Source organism: Callospermophilus lateralis, chromosome 8 (genome assembly GCF_048772815.1).
Source record: "Callospermophilus lateralis isolate mCalLat2 chromosome 8, mCalLat2.hap1, whole genome shotgun sequence".
NCBI lineage: Eukaryota > Metazoa > Chordata > Mammalia > Rodentia > Sciuridae > Callospermophilus > Callospermophilus lateralis.
This window is the reverse complement of record NC_135312.1, coordinates 113,016,534-113,032,703: the sequence shown is the minus strand read 5'-3', so window position 1 is coordinate 113,032,703 and position 16,170 is coordinate 113,016,534. Positions and strand designations below refer to the sequence as shown.

Genomic DNA, 16,170 nt, shown 5'->3' with positions numbered 1-16,170 from the left:
CTAGTTAGGGGCCTTGGTCTCTGGCCTCTGAGCACTGCCCTGTCTCTAGCACATCTGGGATGGTTTCCTGGGTGGAGAAGTTCTGCCGGAGTCCAGGATTGTTAGTCTTCATTGAAACAAAAATATGGGCTCCTGAACTTGGTTATCTGGGATGAACTGGATCAAGAGCCTTTTGTTAAATGACATCAACTGCTAGCATTTTACCCTGATTTTCCCCTGCAGTTTCCCTCAACACGTGGTTTGGGATGGCCATTATTCCTCAAATATTGGAATTAAATTCTGACCATTGTGGAAGAGAGATTTCCAGAGAGCCAAAGCATAAAGCTCTTTCCGGGTAGATTTTGTAAAGAAGTGTATTTCCAGTTCACACTCAGTGCCTTACTTTGAGAGGAAATAAAAGCTATTAAATTATAAGATATTAACTCACCACCATTCAGTATAGAAACTCAACCAAAAATTATATTTGTCAGTACTCTCAGCTTAGAAACAAGAAAGCCAGTCCCTTTCCTTGCTAGGAGAAATTAGAAAGTCAGAGATTAAAAGGAAAGAAGGCTTTGAAGGAAGGAAGGAAGGAAAGAGCGAGTGGAGGGAGAGGGAGAAAGGGAAAGAGGCGGGAGAGAGGCAACACAACATAAATCCTTCATTGTTTAATCTGTTGTAAAGGAGCAGAGAAAAATAGGTCAGCGATGGAGGTGACTAGATAAGAGAGTGGGCAGGGCCCCGATGAAGCATTCGCTCTATGCATTATTGAATTCTTGAGCCAACACTATTGGCCTCTTTTCTCTTTCTGGCTCAGGAGCATAACTCCTCCTTTTGGCTCACTGGGGGCCCTGAAAGCTGGTTGCGTGATCCCCTGTTGAGGTCTCCAAGAGTTGGTTTTTTATGAAAGGCTGGGAACACTGGGATTAGGAGCTTTAGGTGTAAAATAAACTGGAGAAGGAACTCATCAGGAGAACCGTGGTGCCAGCTGTGCTTCCTGCCTCTTCCTCTTATGCAAAGTCCCTTTATTTGTTAAAGTGTCCTTTCAGCATTGGAAGGAGCAAGAAGTCACTTCCTTAGTACCCTGGCCTTTGCCCCAGCCCCAACAGAGGTTCTTTATTGTAAGTGGTCCTGGCTGTCCTTGCTGAGATCCAGGATCCTGAAGTAGCCACTGGAGGGCTGCATGTGGAGATGGGATGTGTCTCAGTTAAGAGCCTGGACCAGGATTTAGCGCCAGGTCCCTGGGGAGGAGCCACCCCAGAGCAGCTGGCCCTTTGTGGACTGCAGCATTTCAAGGCCTTCCAGGGAGGGGAATGGGCTGCTTTATGTTTGTGAATTGAAGAGAGATTGAGAACCGCTGAGAGGGGGAGGAAAGAGACACAGGTGCGGATCCTTCCCCAGCTGTGGCAGGAGCAGAAACGGCCATTTCCAGGCCAGATGTAAAATTCAGGCAAAAACATCTTTCTCTTTGCTTACCTCCACAGCTGGACCCTATGTACGTTTTTACTTTTCTTTTTTTTGAGCCCCATTTCTTTCTTGACCTTCTGTTTTTAAAAGTGGTTTTATAAATAGTTTAATTTTAATTTAATTTTATTTATCTATTTTGGTGGTCCTGCAGTTCAGACCCAGGGCCTTCCTTACACATGCTAGGCAAGTGCCCTGCCTGCCGCTGAGCCACAGCACCAGCCCTAAAATACTTTTAATTGCAAAACACATCGAAGCTCTGCCGCCTTAACCATTGTAAGCCTACAGTTAAGTGGCCTTAAGGACATCCACACTATTGTGTGTCCCTCACCATCATCCGTCCGGTGTTATTTCAACTTGCAAAGCTGAAACTCTGCACCTGTCAGACGAAGCTTCCCAGGTCCGCCTTGCGCTCCCTCTTGGCAACTCCACTCCACTCTCTCTGAGTTTGACTCCCCTCAGGACCCCATTTAGTGTCATCTTTTTGTAATTGCTTTCTTTCACTTAGCACGATGTCCTCAAGTTTCATCCATGTTGTCGCATTTTTCAGAATTTTAAGGCCAAATAACATTTCATTGTACGCCTGTACCTTTCTTGATCCATTCATCCATCGGTGGGTAATTGGGTTGCTTCTGCCTTGTGTGAATAACACTGAAGTACATACAGGTATGTGATCTGTATTTTTTTTTTTTTTTGGTTGGGGGATTGAACCCAGGGGTGCTTAACCAGGCTGAGCCACATCCTCAGCCCTTTAAAAAATATATATTTTATTAGAGACAGGGTCTCGCTGAGTTGCTTAGGGCCTTGCTAGATTGATGAGACTGACTTAGAACTCATGATCCTCCTGCCTGAGCCTCCTGAGCTGCTGGGACTACAGGCGTGTGCCACCGCACCCAGCAAGATCTGTACTTGCAACCCTTGTTGGTCTTACTCTGAGCGGCAGCAGACCATAAAGGAAAATTAAATCAGCATGACTGAGTATCACAAGATAATCTTAACTCCTCAGCTCTTTAGTGTGCAGGTATAAGTAGTTTAGATTGACCTATTTAAGTTCATGCTAGGTAACATTGGCACTTGAAGGATATCCAGCATGATTTTCTGTTTTTCGTGTTTTCTCCAATACAGCCGGAAGTATTAGAGATACTTTTTTCAGTGAAAGAACAGGATGCATGTTATTTTTCTCATTAGATTTTCTTCTAGAGAAGTTATAACTCAACAGAGTTGTAATCTGACATCAGATCAGCAATAAACCTTCCAACTCACCCTGCAGTGAGTGGAGTCCAGGGTCAAAAGTAACAGTCCTCACCCTCCGTCCAGGCAAACAGGAGAACATTGAACAGCGTGTTCAGCAGAGGATGGGTCCTGAGCTTAGGATCAAGGCATCAACACGTTTCAACACAGGCCGTGATTCTCGAGGTTCAGACGTGCAGAGGATCAGATTATGTCCCCTCACAGGGTAATGACCTCCCACAGAAACAGCTGACATTATGCAATTGGCTTATACTTTAAAGGGTTTCTAAAGCATTACAAATAAGTTCCATTCCACCCCAGAAGGAGATTTTGCTGGAAGATAGGGAAGATTTGGGTTTGGGAATGGCTGAACATAGAACTACACTTACAGTAGCAAATTAGAACATTTAATAGAGGGAAGAAGGTTATGAAATAGTTCCATCCTTATATCTTTGTTACCTAAAAATTAACCTGAGACCGATTACAGATGTGATGGTACAATGGTAATTAAACTGTAATAAAGTAATTGAAGATAACACAGATATATTACTGGGGATCATAATAAAAGGTTTCAGACTCACCTTTTTTTTCAGAGTTTGCTGATCTTATCCCATGAGAAGATGCCAGATTCCTGTCCATCTGTCACAGATGTCCCTTGGTTGGTCCCCTTAATAGTATTGTGTCTCCCTCTGCAAGTTGACCACCCCTTAAGGCTGTATGTCTTGGCCAGTTAGTATCCTCCAAAGGAAACAAAAGGTGGTGGAATAGTCAGCTGGACCAAGGGAGCAGACACACTTCTGAGGTGACAGCAGATCAAAATGAGGATTCCCCAAGAAAAAGCAAATATTGAGAAACCTGCTGTCATTCACTTGTGATGTCAGGAGCATGACACTGAACGTACGAGGACCATATAGAAAATAATAAAATCTCCAGCTGGAATAAGAGAAGAGGAGGAGGGAAGGACAGAAGGATGATTGCTTCCTGTAAATTTATGAGCAGTGACATTTTATTCTCCTACACTGCGATTCAGGGATCCGTCATTCCTCCTCAACTGCTGTGATGATCCCTCTGTGTTCTGAAGTTCTGGGATCTGCTCTCAACCAGAAGGAGAATGACATAGAATATTCAAAATTTTTATTATTTTTTAAGGTGCTTCAACGGGAGTTTCAATTTGTCTCCTAAAGTGGGATGAGCAACTGTTTCTAGTTGACAGCCAGCCACAAAGAAAATAAAAAACCGCTGGGAGCAGTGGTATAAGCCTGTAATCCCAGCGGCTCAGGAGGCTGAGGCAGGAGGATTGTGAGTTCAAAGCCAGCCTCAGCAATGGCAAGGCGCTAAGCATCTCAGTGAGACCCTTTTTCTAATAAAATACAGAATTGGGCTGGGGATGTGGCTCAGTGGTTGAGTGCCCCTAACTTCAATTCCTGGTATCAAAAATAAGAAAGAAAAGAAAAAACCATCAAAGACCAAATGCTAGTTCTGTATCTGGATAGAGGAAAACTTTTTTTAAAGTTTTTGCCTTACAGAATTTGAAGTGGCCACTATTTAGTGTTAGGATAAGGGAGCCACCTTTGAATTATTGAAACAGAAGTAATTTTATAAGTTTCTTTTTCTACCTTGAGGGCATTATGCTGAGTGAAATAAGTTAGTCATAAAAGGACAAAGTATAGCTGGGCGCTGTGGCACATGCCTGTAATCCCAGCGGCTCTAGAGGCTGAGGCAGGAGGATGATGAGTTCAAAGCCAGCCTCAGCAAAAGTGAGGCACTAAATAACTCAGTGAGACCCTATCTCTAAATAAAATACAAACTAGGGCTGGGGATGTGGCTCAGTGGTGGTTGAGTTCCCCTGAGTTCAATCCCGGTACCAAAAAAAAAAAAAAAAAAAAAGGCAAAGTATGATTCTGCATATAAGAGGCACCTAGAGTACTCAGACTCAGATTGAAAAGAGAGGGACTGGGGCAGGGTATGGGAAGTAAGTTTTTAATGGGCACAGAGCTTCAGTTTTGCAAGATGAGAAAGTTCTGGATATGGATGTTGGTCATGGTTGCACAAGGTGGGGGTACTTAAAAGCACTTAAAATTGAACACTTAAAATTGGTTGCAATAGCTGGGTGCGGTGGTGCACCCTGTAATCCCAGCAATTCAGGAAGCTGAGGCAGGAGGAGCACAAATTTGAGGCCAGCCCTAACAACTTTGCAAAGCCCTAAACAAGTTAACAACAACCTGTTTCTTTAGAAAGAAAGGAAAGAAAGAGAGTGGGGGGGAGAGGGAGGGTGGGCAGGCTGGGATGTGGATCAGTGGTGAAGTGCCCCTGGGTTCAATACCCAGTACAAAAAAAAAAAAAAAAAAAGTTCTCAATAGAGAATGTTGTTATTTGTCATTTACTTCAACTTAAACACGTTCCTCTTCCTGTGGAGGATATGGGAGACAGATTTTGCAATGGATTGATGGCAGGTGAAGCTGCAAGAATGGCAGCAGAAGAAACCGGGTGATCTCATTCCAAAGCTTTAGCAAGAGGTGGAATGAAGCCACTCAGACAGCATACACCCTGCCCTGCACAGCATGCGCTGCTCACTCAGTGCCTCAGAGGACGTCCCACAACCCAGGCCATCCTGGCAGTTTCAGGAGCACTGTTACTGAAAGCCAGGTCCCTTTCACAATCTAGTGGGAGATCCTTGAAGTGAGCAGGGGGCACTTGCCGGGTTCTCACTCTTCTGCAGGGAGAGCTGATGGACTCTGTTGTGCATCTCCTGAACTGCTGGTGCAGCACTGACTTCTGGGTTCATCAGCCCCATCTACACACCCTGGTGTGTCCAGAAGAGTAGATTATGAGTCAGTTGGAGCTGGTGGGAGGGATGGGCAACAGTGCCCTTGGCTGAGTTGCCTCATCCCTATTTGGGGGCAATTTGTACAGCCAACAAGGTGGGATCCCAGGTACAGATTCCACTCTCTGAATGATTCCAAAACATCATCACCCAATCCCAAATGGATTCATTGCTGAATGGCCCAGCTCTGAGACAGCCAGTGTTTGGGGAGTGAGATAAGCTGATTTACACGTGGCGTGGGGTGATAACTGTCTTTAAGGACTTTTAACAAACACTTTTACAACAGTGCTTAGAAGGCTGGAGTGATAAGGTAGGAGAAAGAGACTTCTCAGGCGCTAGGCAAACCTGAGGATGCCTGGAGAGAGCAGGACTGTCCCGGGATATTATCAGTTGTCTCATTTTCACGCAGGGCTTTGTTTTCTCTGAAAGGTACTCGGTCAAGGCCAGCCTGGGTTTTTCCTTAGGAACTGGTGACCGGTTCCTGAAACACAGCCAGCGCTGTGGAGTCAACTGCTCCTCCAAGCCATGGCTACCCTGGGTGGAGCATGGTGGGCTGCGCCCCTGGAGGCTGTCTTACCTGCTGAGAATGTGTACCTGAGCATTCCCACAGACACAACTCTGGGGTCACCAGGGGACTTCGCCAGGCACTGTGGATGGCAAATTTCTACAAATATGCCCCCATTTCTGTGGAAAGCTTCCCATTGGGACTGGGACTTTGTAGGAAGCCCACTGGTACTAAAACAGAAACTACAGTGAAAAGGAATCGGAGAGACCCAGGCTAGCACTTTTATGCCAGTACCGCTTTAGGGAAGTTGTAAAATGTTATCTCTGAGGCTCAGTTTCCTTATCTGTCAAATAGGGATAATACGAGTAATTTTCTCCATCGCTTTTCCAGCAACAATGGTTATGGACCTCAGCCAACTGTACAGACCCCCAGAGTGTTGAGGGGCCAACAGGATGAGGGTGGGGCTTGGAGCCGTGGGGTGGGAGGATGCTTAAGGCAAGGGTTAAATATAGCAGGAGGCATTGATTTCATTAGAGAAATATAAAACGAGTTCTCTCTCCATCGTAGGTAGAAGTGAATGCATGGAAGTTTCTCAGATGTGTGTATAATTATATCAATATGCATGCTCATGCTTGTGATCTTTCAATTTATGACCTACAGTAAACGCGTGATTTTCTGTTTTTGTAAATTGAAATTCCTCTCTTTGGTACCAACTTTCCTCCTTAAAGCTTGTTGAGTCTGACAGGAAGAATTCTCCCCCTTTCCGTCCTCTCCCTTCACACTGAACTTGGACTGCGATCCCTGGGTAGGATTCTGTCCTTTTAACTCAGGGGTTTATTTTATGGCCGGCAGGTGATCATGTTAACACGACGTAAACCCCTAGGTTGGTAGATAATGTGATCGTTTAAGATTAGTCTTCAAAAGAAGGCACCCATACTCCTGTAAAAATTTAACCTTATAGCCAGGAAGTGACATTAACGTAGGTTGACAGTCTCCAGTCTCACTGTTGCTTATGAACGTAGAAGCAGACCCAGAGATTTAGTCTGAAACCTGATTCTCTTTTGTTCACAATGAATCACATACATTTGGAAAGGAAAAGGATTGTAACAACATTCCTATTTTAACTAGTCTCCCTCTACCAAAAAACAAATGGAAAAAATTGTCATCATTATTTTTCCTCCATGCATTTACCTCCAGAGATAGAAATAGGTTCAGTATTCAGCAACCAAAAAGAAGAAAAAGAAAAAGATTCTAATTTCTAGTCTGATAACATCCTACCATATTATTAATTTTGAACAGTTTAAATATTGCAGCCTAAATCTGATACATTAGAATAGCTTTATCATATTTTATTTATATCAAAAGGTACCCTACCTTGTGAGATATGTCATATATTAAAAACTATGTAATATTAAAATCATTATTATATTTTAAAAATATAGGGTAGAAAGTTTGGAAAGATGATAATATCAATAATATATTCATAAAATTGTTAAGTTTATTAATCACTAGATTGATGAGTTGGTAATTATTCTTTTATTAGTATTGTATCTTGACAGCGTTTGATTCTCTTCTTTCCTCTTTTTATTTGTACTTTAATAATCTTCTGTTTCTCTATTTTTTTTCCAGATTACCATCTTAGATGCAAAACGGAACATGAACATTGGGATATTTCTTAAGCAATTTAAGAAGTAAGATCTCTTTGCGCACATTCTAGCTTTAGTCATGTGTATCCAGGCTGTCAACATCAAAGTCTGTGGGTGGGACCCAGCTCAAGTTCAACTTCTAATATGAGTGAAAGACATTCCGCACACCTTCTGGTCCTTTTTAGACGCAATGCTTGATGAGCCCGCTAGTGTCTGTCAAAGCGTGATCTAGTTGCTTGAAGTCAGGAGAATTGCCAGGACTGACCGTTCAGGCCAGTTGTGTCATGGAAGTTCTGGATTCATCTTTAGTGTTGCTCCTTTAGTGGAGACTGGACTGAGGAGGGGGCTCTGGAGGAGTTCTGGGGAAGCCAAAGGGGATTGTTTTACTTCCCCCAAAGACGACTCCAGGAACCTGGGAGGGAGCTGGGATGGGAAGGAGGGTGGAGGCGATGTGTTTTGATTTCCACAGGCCTGTTCCCTCTTGACACTCCAAGCACGTGACATGGAATGTTATCTTTTCAAGGTCTCCTCAGTCCATTGTGGAAGATATTCATCAAGGAAAGAGTGAGCATTACGGATCCGAGACGTTGCGAGAATTTCTGAAGCTTTTGCCAGAGTTGGAAGAGGTAAGGAATTTAGCGTGTGTTTTGGGTGTGAAGAATGACGAGAAGATCTTGGCGTTTCTGCGTGTGTCAGAACTCACGTGGGAAGGGCACTCTTCTGCCCAGAGCCAGAGTTTCCCCCATAAATATAAAAGGTGACCCAACAGAAACAGCCAGGCCTACAGAGTCAGAGTCTCTTGGTTCAGATCAGGCCATACCTTATGGGGAACCTTGGGCAAGGTCCATGACTCCTGTGAACTTCAGTTTCCTCACCTGTAAAACGAGGATAATGACCCTTACCTCACTGGGCTGCGAGATCACTAAACCCAGCTTGGTGCTTGGCACATGGGAGCGCAATAAATTTCTGAGTTTTCTTTTCCATTGTCTAAAGATGACATTTGCCTAGGGTGAACCTGGGTTATTTTATAATACATAGACTTTTTAAAAAGAGAAAAAGGAAATAGTCATTTTTGGAAGATGCTCTGTAATTAGGAGAGCTGTGTGAACTGTTAGTACATCATGTCTACCTAATTTAGTGAAAAGTAGAAATTGCTGTGGTAGCTAAAAGTACCATAATATAAAGGTTATTTATTTTGTTTGGATCAAATTAACTTAATTATTGAGTGGGTAGGTGCTTGACAGGAAGAAACAGCATAATTTTATATATAAAACCTTCCAAAATCGTGATGACATTTTCCTTTATTTTTGATGAAAAATTCAATAGGAAATTACACATGTGCTCATAAACATTTAAATAAAATAGCATAGAATCTGACAAATATATTTTCTATGTAAGTAAAAATAAAGGGTGATGTTTTTTATAAGGAAAAGAGATGACTTTTGTATAAATTATTCTTTTCACCCAGACTGCTAGGTCCCCCTTCCTCAACCCAACTCCTTTTCCCAGACATAATTCATGGAGCTTGACTTTAATGTCGTTAATAACAAGAAAAGAGATAAAACTGTGCTTTTTCTTTTACATTGGTTGATGTTCAGTTAATGCCAAGTGTAGACTAGTGGGTAACCAGATTCTAGTTTTATCTGGGTATCTCTAATAATCTGAGGCTCACTCTTTACCTCAAGTTTTTTGTTTGCAAATTAAGTATAATTAACCTAACTCCAGATTAATTCACGGCACACTCAACAGTCCTTAATCTCTCTCTCTTTCTTTTTTTTGGTAAATCTTTGTTAGGTGCTTGATAGGAAGAAATAGAATAATTTTATAAAACCTTCCAAATCCGTGATGATATTTTCCTTTATTTTTGATGAAAAATAGAACTTAATTAATGTGAGTTTTAAGATGATCTATTTGCTTTCCAGCCAGGGATGCAACTCAGGGGTAGAGCACTGGCTTAGCATGCAGAAGGCCCTGAATTTGATCCCAAGCACTGCAAAAAAAAAAGCAAAACAAAAAGAGATTTATTTGCTTTCGAAATATTATTCCTGCTTGGGCTTTTTCCCTGACTCCTCCTTAGGACTGCTTTCTATACCCCCTCCTAACTGACCTCATTGGTTTTTGGTTTTGTTTCTTTTAAGCAAGAATCAAATTTGACAGTGCCTGTGAAACGCTCTGAAGGTCTAACTAAATGATTAAGCTGGGCGTGGGGGAGGGTGCCGCCTTCCTGCCACGAAGAGGTGGGAGGTGGAACCTGATTTTAGTTAACATCTTCATCTCTCATTTAAAATTCAAAAAGTGATTAGAAAATGCAAAGGGGCTTTTCAAAGAAGCAGATGAGCTGTCAAACCCCTCGCATTTTTAAAGAACTCTTTTTAAAACTTTGAGAAAATAATTTTTTAGTTGAATGTAGGATCTAATTAGAAAGGAAGGATGTTAAGGACCAGATGAGGAAAACCCACCCCAGGTCTGCCAGAGTCCCCCAGGCCCTCTTGCCCTGACACTTAGCCAACTGAAGTAGGACACTGGCCGGGGCTCCCCAGCCATCTTTGCAGCCAAGGGACCAGACCTCAGCTGTCTCTCCCCCCACCCTCCTGCTGCAGGGCCACCCTCAGTCCCACTTCTTGTTTATATCACTGACTCTTGGCTTGGCTCACCACACCCTCCACGCTCAGCTGGGAGCTTCCTCCCCACCCTGACAGTCCCCAGGATGATGCCCCTCCCTAAACACTCTGGGATCTGTGCTGTCAGAGAAAGCTGAAGCCACCCTGTGACTGATGCCCCCACCAAGGACAAATTGCCTTGGTACAAACACTCTGTGGCCCTGGCACCACCCAGACTCAGAGCCAAATCTTTCGTTCCCTGGATGTTGGAGGATGAGGATGAGGCCAGGGAAGAGGCAAAAGGCTGAGCAAAGAAGATTTAGGAATGTGGCAGAAATATGCTTATAAATGCATAAGTGTGTGTGTAACCACATTTAGTAAGGCTGCAGTGTGACATTCTGGGCTCATTTTCAGCACTAATAGGACTGAACCTTTAGTGAATGTCCTATGTGCCAGGCACAGGCACAGCAAAATAATAATAATAATAATAATAATAATAATTATTATTATTATTATTATTATTATTATTATTTGGTGGGGGGGTACCAGGAATTGAATCCAGGGGTGCTTAACCACTGAGCCACATCCCCAGCCCTTTTTTATATTTTATTTAGAGACAGGGTCTCACTAAGTTGCTTAGAGCCTCTCTAAGTTACTGAGGCTGACTTTGATCCTCCTGCCTCAGCCTCCCAACCCCCCATGTATCACCACACCCGGCTCAGACATAGCAAAATGAAATGAAGTGGCAGTGTATTTAAAGTGCTCAGCTCAGCCCGGTACCTGGCACACACAGGAGGTCAATCAATGATAGTTGTGATTATTTTATATATCTTTTCATTTAAATCTTACAGTGACATTTTAACAGACTCCTTCCTCATTTTACAAACGAGAAGCCGGGGCTCTCACGGGCTAGACGGTGTCCCGTGACTGCTGGGCCCTAGAGGAGAGGTGCACTTAAACCCTGATCCCTCTGGCCCTGCAGCGGCCCTCCACCACCTCCCTTGAGGAAGGAAGGGCAAAGGTTGTCAAAGCTGTGCCTTGCACCCTGTGGCCTCCCAGCCTCTTCATCACCTGCTGTCACAGGGCCCTGGTGTGAGTGTCATTCGAATAATGCTATAATCTTATCAGCAGGCTGGAAATTATGAGCGGAAACAGCCCTTTTCTCTCCTGCCTTCTCAGTGGAGGAGCCAGCCAGCCAAGCCAAGGTTAATTTGTTGTCAGGAATTTCTCTGCCCTTCACAAATCTTTTCTCTGACGTGTTTGTTCATCTTTCCTCCAGTGTGTGGTTAACACTTGCAGAGCAAGGTGGGTCCAGGAGTGAACGCACCCGAGGGCTCTGCTCCAGCTGTTCCCGTGCCCCAGAGGGGGGTGGGAGGGGGCATGGGCCACCCCCACCGAGCCTGGCGAGCCCTTCCTCTACCATCTCAGTGTCAGGGTCCAGGGCTGGAAGGTGCTGGAAACTTTCTGTGTTCTCTGGGAGATGCTGAGTTGCCTCCTCTGGTCTCCCCCTCTCCGGGCCCCCCTCCCAGTGCCAGGGATAGAACCCAGGGCCTTGCTCTTGCCAAGCACGTGCTCTTCCACTGAGCTACACCCCAGCACCTGGACGTGTTCATTTGCTCTTTCTTTATTTACTCTGCTGCTGTTAGGAGGGGATGGCAGGGAGGAAGCGGAGGGTCTTCTGTCAGGTAGTTGCATTTGTGGGGAGTCCTGCCACTTCAAGCTTGAGAACATAAGGAGCGTGCTCTTGCTAATAGGACAGAAACTGGGCCCATCCAGAGTCCTAATGAGAGTCTCTTGGCCCAGCCAACAAAATTATGCCTAACAGTGTTTAATAAATGCTTTTTGATAATGACGAGAATGCATAATAATTATAGGGTTTGTTCACCTCTCTTTTACTTCCCTACCGTTGGGAAGGTGCAATAATCCCTTTAATGAACATAAATCTCTTTTTGAAATAGAACGAGGGACTGTACACCTGGCATAAATAAGACTGTCTTTCTGTCACCATTTTCTTGAAATCTATAAACATTTTAGCCTTTGACATGAGTGATGGGGATTCCTCATTGCTCAGATACAGTTTAGCACATGTTTAATGGAAGTATTTACCAAGTTTACTTAGCATGACCTGTTCTTACACTTCAGACTAAAATCTGTGCCATTATTTCCAGAAGCTTTGTACGTGCTGCATATAGGATCTTTGCAAAAGGCACAGCCTCCTTCTGCCCCTGGCCATATATAGCAATTTGTTAGACTCTGTTTCAGAAGGGATCAGAATTCATCCTAGGGATTTCTTAGTTCAGAAACCAGCCACAGATTTGGTTTAGCTAAACCAGAAGTGCCTGTGCCCTGACATTTGTGAAGGCTAAAAATGGTAAATTCACTTTGTAGCTCTGTTGGTAAGGCAGATGCAGTTTTACAAATGGGTATTTTCTACTTGTTGGGGAAAAAAAAAAAAAGCAGCTAGGTGTAGTGGGTGGTGCATGCCTGTAATCCCAGCAGTTTAGGAACTTGAGGCAGGAGGACTTCAAGTCTAAGGCCAGCCTGGGCAACTTGGGGAGACCTATTCTCAAAGCAAAATAAAAAGAGCTGGGGATGTAGCTCAGTAGTAAAGTGCTCCTGGGTTCAGTCCCCAGTACTGCAAAAAAACATAAGTAATAAAAATAAATCAAGGTGGAGGGTGTAGCTCAGTGATAAGCATTTGCATAGCATTCATGAGGCCTTGGGATCCCCTGTACCACTTAAAAAAAGAAAAAGAAAAAGAAGTCTTAAAAATCAGACATAACACTAGGATGTGACTTTGCACTGTTACATTTTATATTTTCAAATGATTAAAGTAGATGTTTCAGTTTGTAGATCTTTGAAAATACCTTTTTTTTTTTTTTTTTTTTTTTGATACCGGGGGTTGAACCCAGGGATGCTCAGCCACTGAGCGATATCCCCAGCCCTTTTTGTTTTTTTATTTTGAGACGGCGTCTCACTAAGTTACAAAGTCTAGCCTTGAACTTGCAATCTTCCTGCGTCTCTAGGATTATATGTATGCAGCACTGTGCCTGGCTTGAAAAATACTTGTCTGTTTTTGAATGTCCTATTTTTCTATTTTTTGAAAGGACTTAAAATCATATTATTAATCATAATTTAGGGAATGGAAGAGAGTAAGCTTTATAAGGAATAATAGGGCTGAGGGTGTAGTTCCTTGGTAAGAAAGTGTGATTAGTGTGCACAAGGTCCTGGGTTCAATCCAGCATTAAAAAAAAAAGAATTTTAAAGTAGTAGGTACTTACAGGCAACAGGTACCTACAAAGACAGACTGTATACTTTACCAAGAGTACTAAGGTACTACTTACCATAAAGAATTTTGTTGGAAGGCTCTATTAACAGTGGCCTTAGAAGTGGTTTTACCGTTGGCTCAATCAGTTTTCTGTGTGGGGAAGGCATGATTTTTCTCTGTGATGAATTTGGAGAACTTTCTCTTTGCTTACACCTCCTCCTGCTAGCTGTTGGGCTATATACCTATGTCAGAACGCTTCTTCTTTGTTTTATTATGGTGGGAGGAATATTTGTGTGTTTAAAAATTTCATTTAGCATGATTTTTTATAAGAGCAATGCATATATATTTTGGGTAATAACAATGAGCAGCAGAAGAAAGTGGCATTCACCTGGGGGCTGCTGCCTAGTGTGTGAGGGGCTTTCATCTTTTTCCTGAGTGGGTAGTAGGTGTGTGCATGGGAAATTGGGGGTCATGGATACCCTTTTTAAAATTTATTGAAATGGAAATGCTATGGTGCATACTGGACTTTTCATAGCGGGGAATCTTTTTAAAATATTTTATTTTATTTTTGACTAAGATGTGTTAGTTATACGTATTAGTGGGGTTCAGTGTGATATGTGTATACAGCATGAGCTAATCAAATCCAGGCTCTCTGCTCATCAGTGTTCTATGTTCAGGTTCCCATTTTAGCCTCCACACGTGATAGCGGACATACTCTCTGGCCTGTTTCACTTAATGTCTTCCAATTCCACCCATTTTGCTACAAGGGACAGGATTTTGTTCTTTAAGGCAGTATAGTTCTCCAAGGTGTATGTCCACCAGATTTTCTTTATCCCTCCATCTCCATGGCTCCTAGCTGATTCTGTGTCCTAGCTGTTGTGAGTAGGGCCATCATAGCGGGGAGTCTTCACCTTGATCTTTTAGCTGTTGGAACAGTTTTCCTTTTTACTTGCCTGCTGGAGAGCTGGCACCTCCTTGCCTCAGGATACCATGATCCAGGTTGGATTCTCTGTGGTAGAGCCCTTGCCAAGCCTGTTCCGGGCTCCGGCTTCCAGCCCCAGGACCACAAAACAAAAACAAAACAAAAAGACGCAGTCGTCCACTCCTATAAGCTATTAGACATGAAGTGGAAATGACCCGTGGAACTATCTGTGTTACACTTTACCCAACCAGCCAAGTGTATTCTATCCAAAATACTTAAGGTAATAAGATTTTTTTCCACGTAGTATTTAAAGTGTTGTAATGACTCTCCAGTCACTTCTTTCTTCTTGCAAACAATGATCTCACGTCCAGATTATTACTCCCAGGGAATGTTCATCCTCAGAACAGACCCCTTCCCAGTGCGTCCCTGTAGTAACCTACCTGAGGACTCTAGCGCCTTCAGCTCTGTTTCGTTTGGCGCTGTTTATCTGCATCTATACGAGCAACACTAGGTCATGTCCTTCAAGTTTGTGAGTTCATTTTTTTTTCTTTTAAAAACCAAAGAAGTAGGGCAGGACTCACCTAGCAGGCACAAAACCTGGGATCCCCAGCATGCAAAAAAATAAAAAATAAGTGAAGGAAAGAAAGAAAGAACAAAGTGGTAACCAAGATGATTGCCTTTTCTGTCTTTCCTAAGGTCTACATTTTTATTAATCTGAATTTAGCACTGAAATCCTGTTTTCTTAGGAGTATTCTAAGATGAAATTTAAAATAGTCTTGACTTTTAATCATAACTGATTTTTTTCCTGACTCCCTTTCCGTTTGTCATTTAGGTAAAGAAGCTGAAAACGTTCAGTGGCGACGTGTCCAAGCTCTCCCTGGCAGATTCCTTTCTGCACTGCTTAATTCAGGTGCCAAAGTAAGGATGAAATCACTGATGGTGGTTTTGTGCAGAGTAAGGTTTTTAAACCGATGTTGAATTCAGCAGTTTAACCTTTTATGTTTTTCAGCTATTCACTTCGGATTGAAGCCATGGTGCTAAAGAAGGAATTTTTACCCTCCTGTTCTTCCTTGTACACAGATATAACAATTTTAAGAACTGCTACAAAAGGTAAGTAAATACATGAACCTGCATACAACCTGTTTTTATTAATTTTGTGGGTAGTTTATTTTTTAGAAAACTACTTGAAATTAGAAATGGAAAGTCCCATTTCTGGTACACCCTAAAAAGGGAAATGAGCTGTTAACTAGGGATACATTTAAAGTTAATTTCCATTTACCTTTTTTCTCCTAATGAATAATAACTTGCCTATTATTTTCCCATTAAAGAACATGTGTTCCATCTTTGGCTTCAGAATAAGCCTGGCTGATTGCCACTGGCTCTTGTCCCTCTCCTTGGGCAGCGTCTCTGGGCACCCCCACAGGCCTGCACCCCGGCCTAGCTGTGTCTCCTCCCTGCTCTGGTCTCTGTGGGTGTCTGTCCCTAGCTTTTCCAGAGGCAGACTTTCTCTCGGGGCTTCTGGTTCGTGACGTTGCTGGTCTGTGGTGTCTCTTCCCACCCGCACCCTCTCCAGACCCAGCATCTGGCGGGCCACTTAAGTCTGAAAGGGGCAAGTTGGTCATTTTCACGTCTTGAACGACTCTAAATCATTGCCTGTCCAGACTCCTTTCAGAGTTGTTCTGATGTCTCACGGGGCACGGGGGCCTTCATTTCTGGTGTGTGTGGCCCTGGG

General features: G+C 43.2%; 1 protein-coding gene across 1 annotated transcript in view; it reads left to right on the top strand.

Annotated features, from left to right (window-relative positions):
* Window positions 1-16,170, top strand: part of Fhdc1 (FH2 domain containing 1) — a 32,213-nt gene that overhangs the window by 815 nt on the left and 15,228 nt on the right. Inside the window, exons 2-5 of the mRNA XM_076864769.2 lie at window positions 7,632-7,693; window positions 8,172-8,274; window positions 15,271-15,356; window positions 15,448-15,548. Coding sequence (XP_076720884.2) covers window positions 7,632-7,693; window positions 8,172-8,274; window positions 15,271-15,356; window positions 15,448-15,548 — 352 coding nt within the window. The remainder of the gene's footprint in view (window positions 1-7,631; window positions 7,694-8,171; window positions 8,275-15,270; window positions 15,357-15,447; window positions 15,549-16,170) is intronic.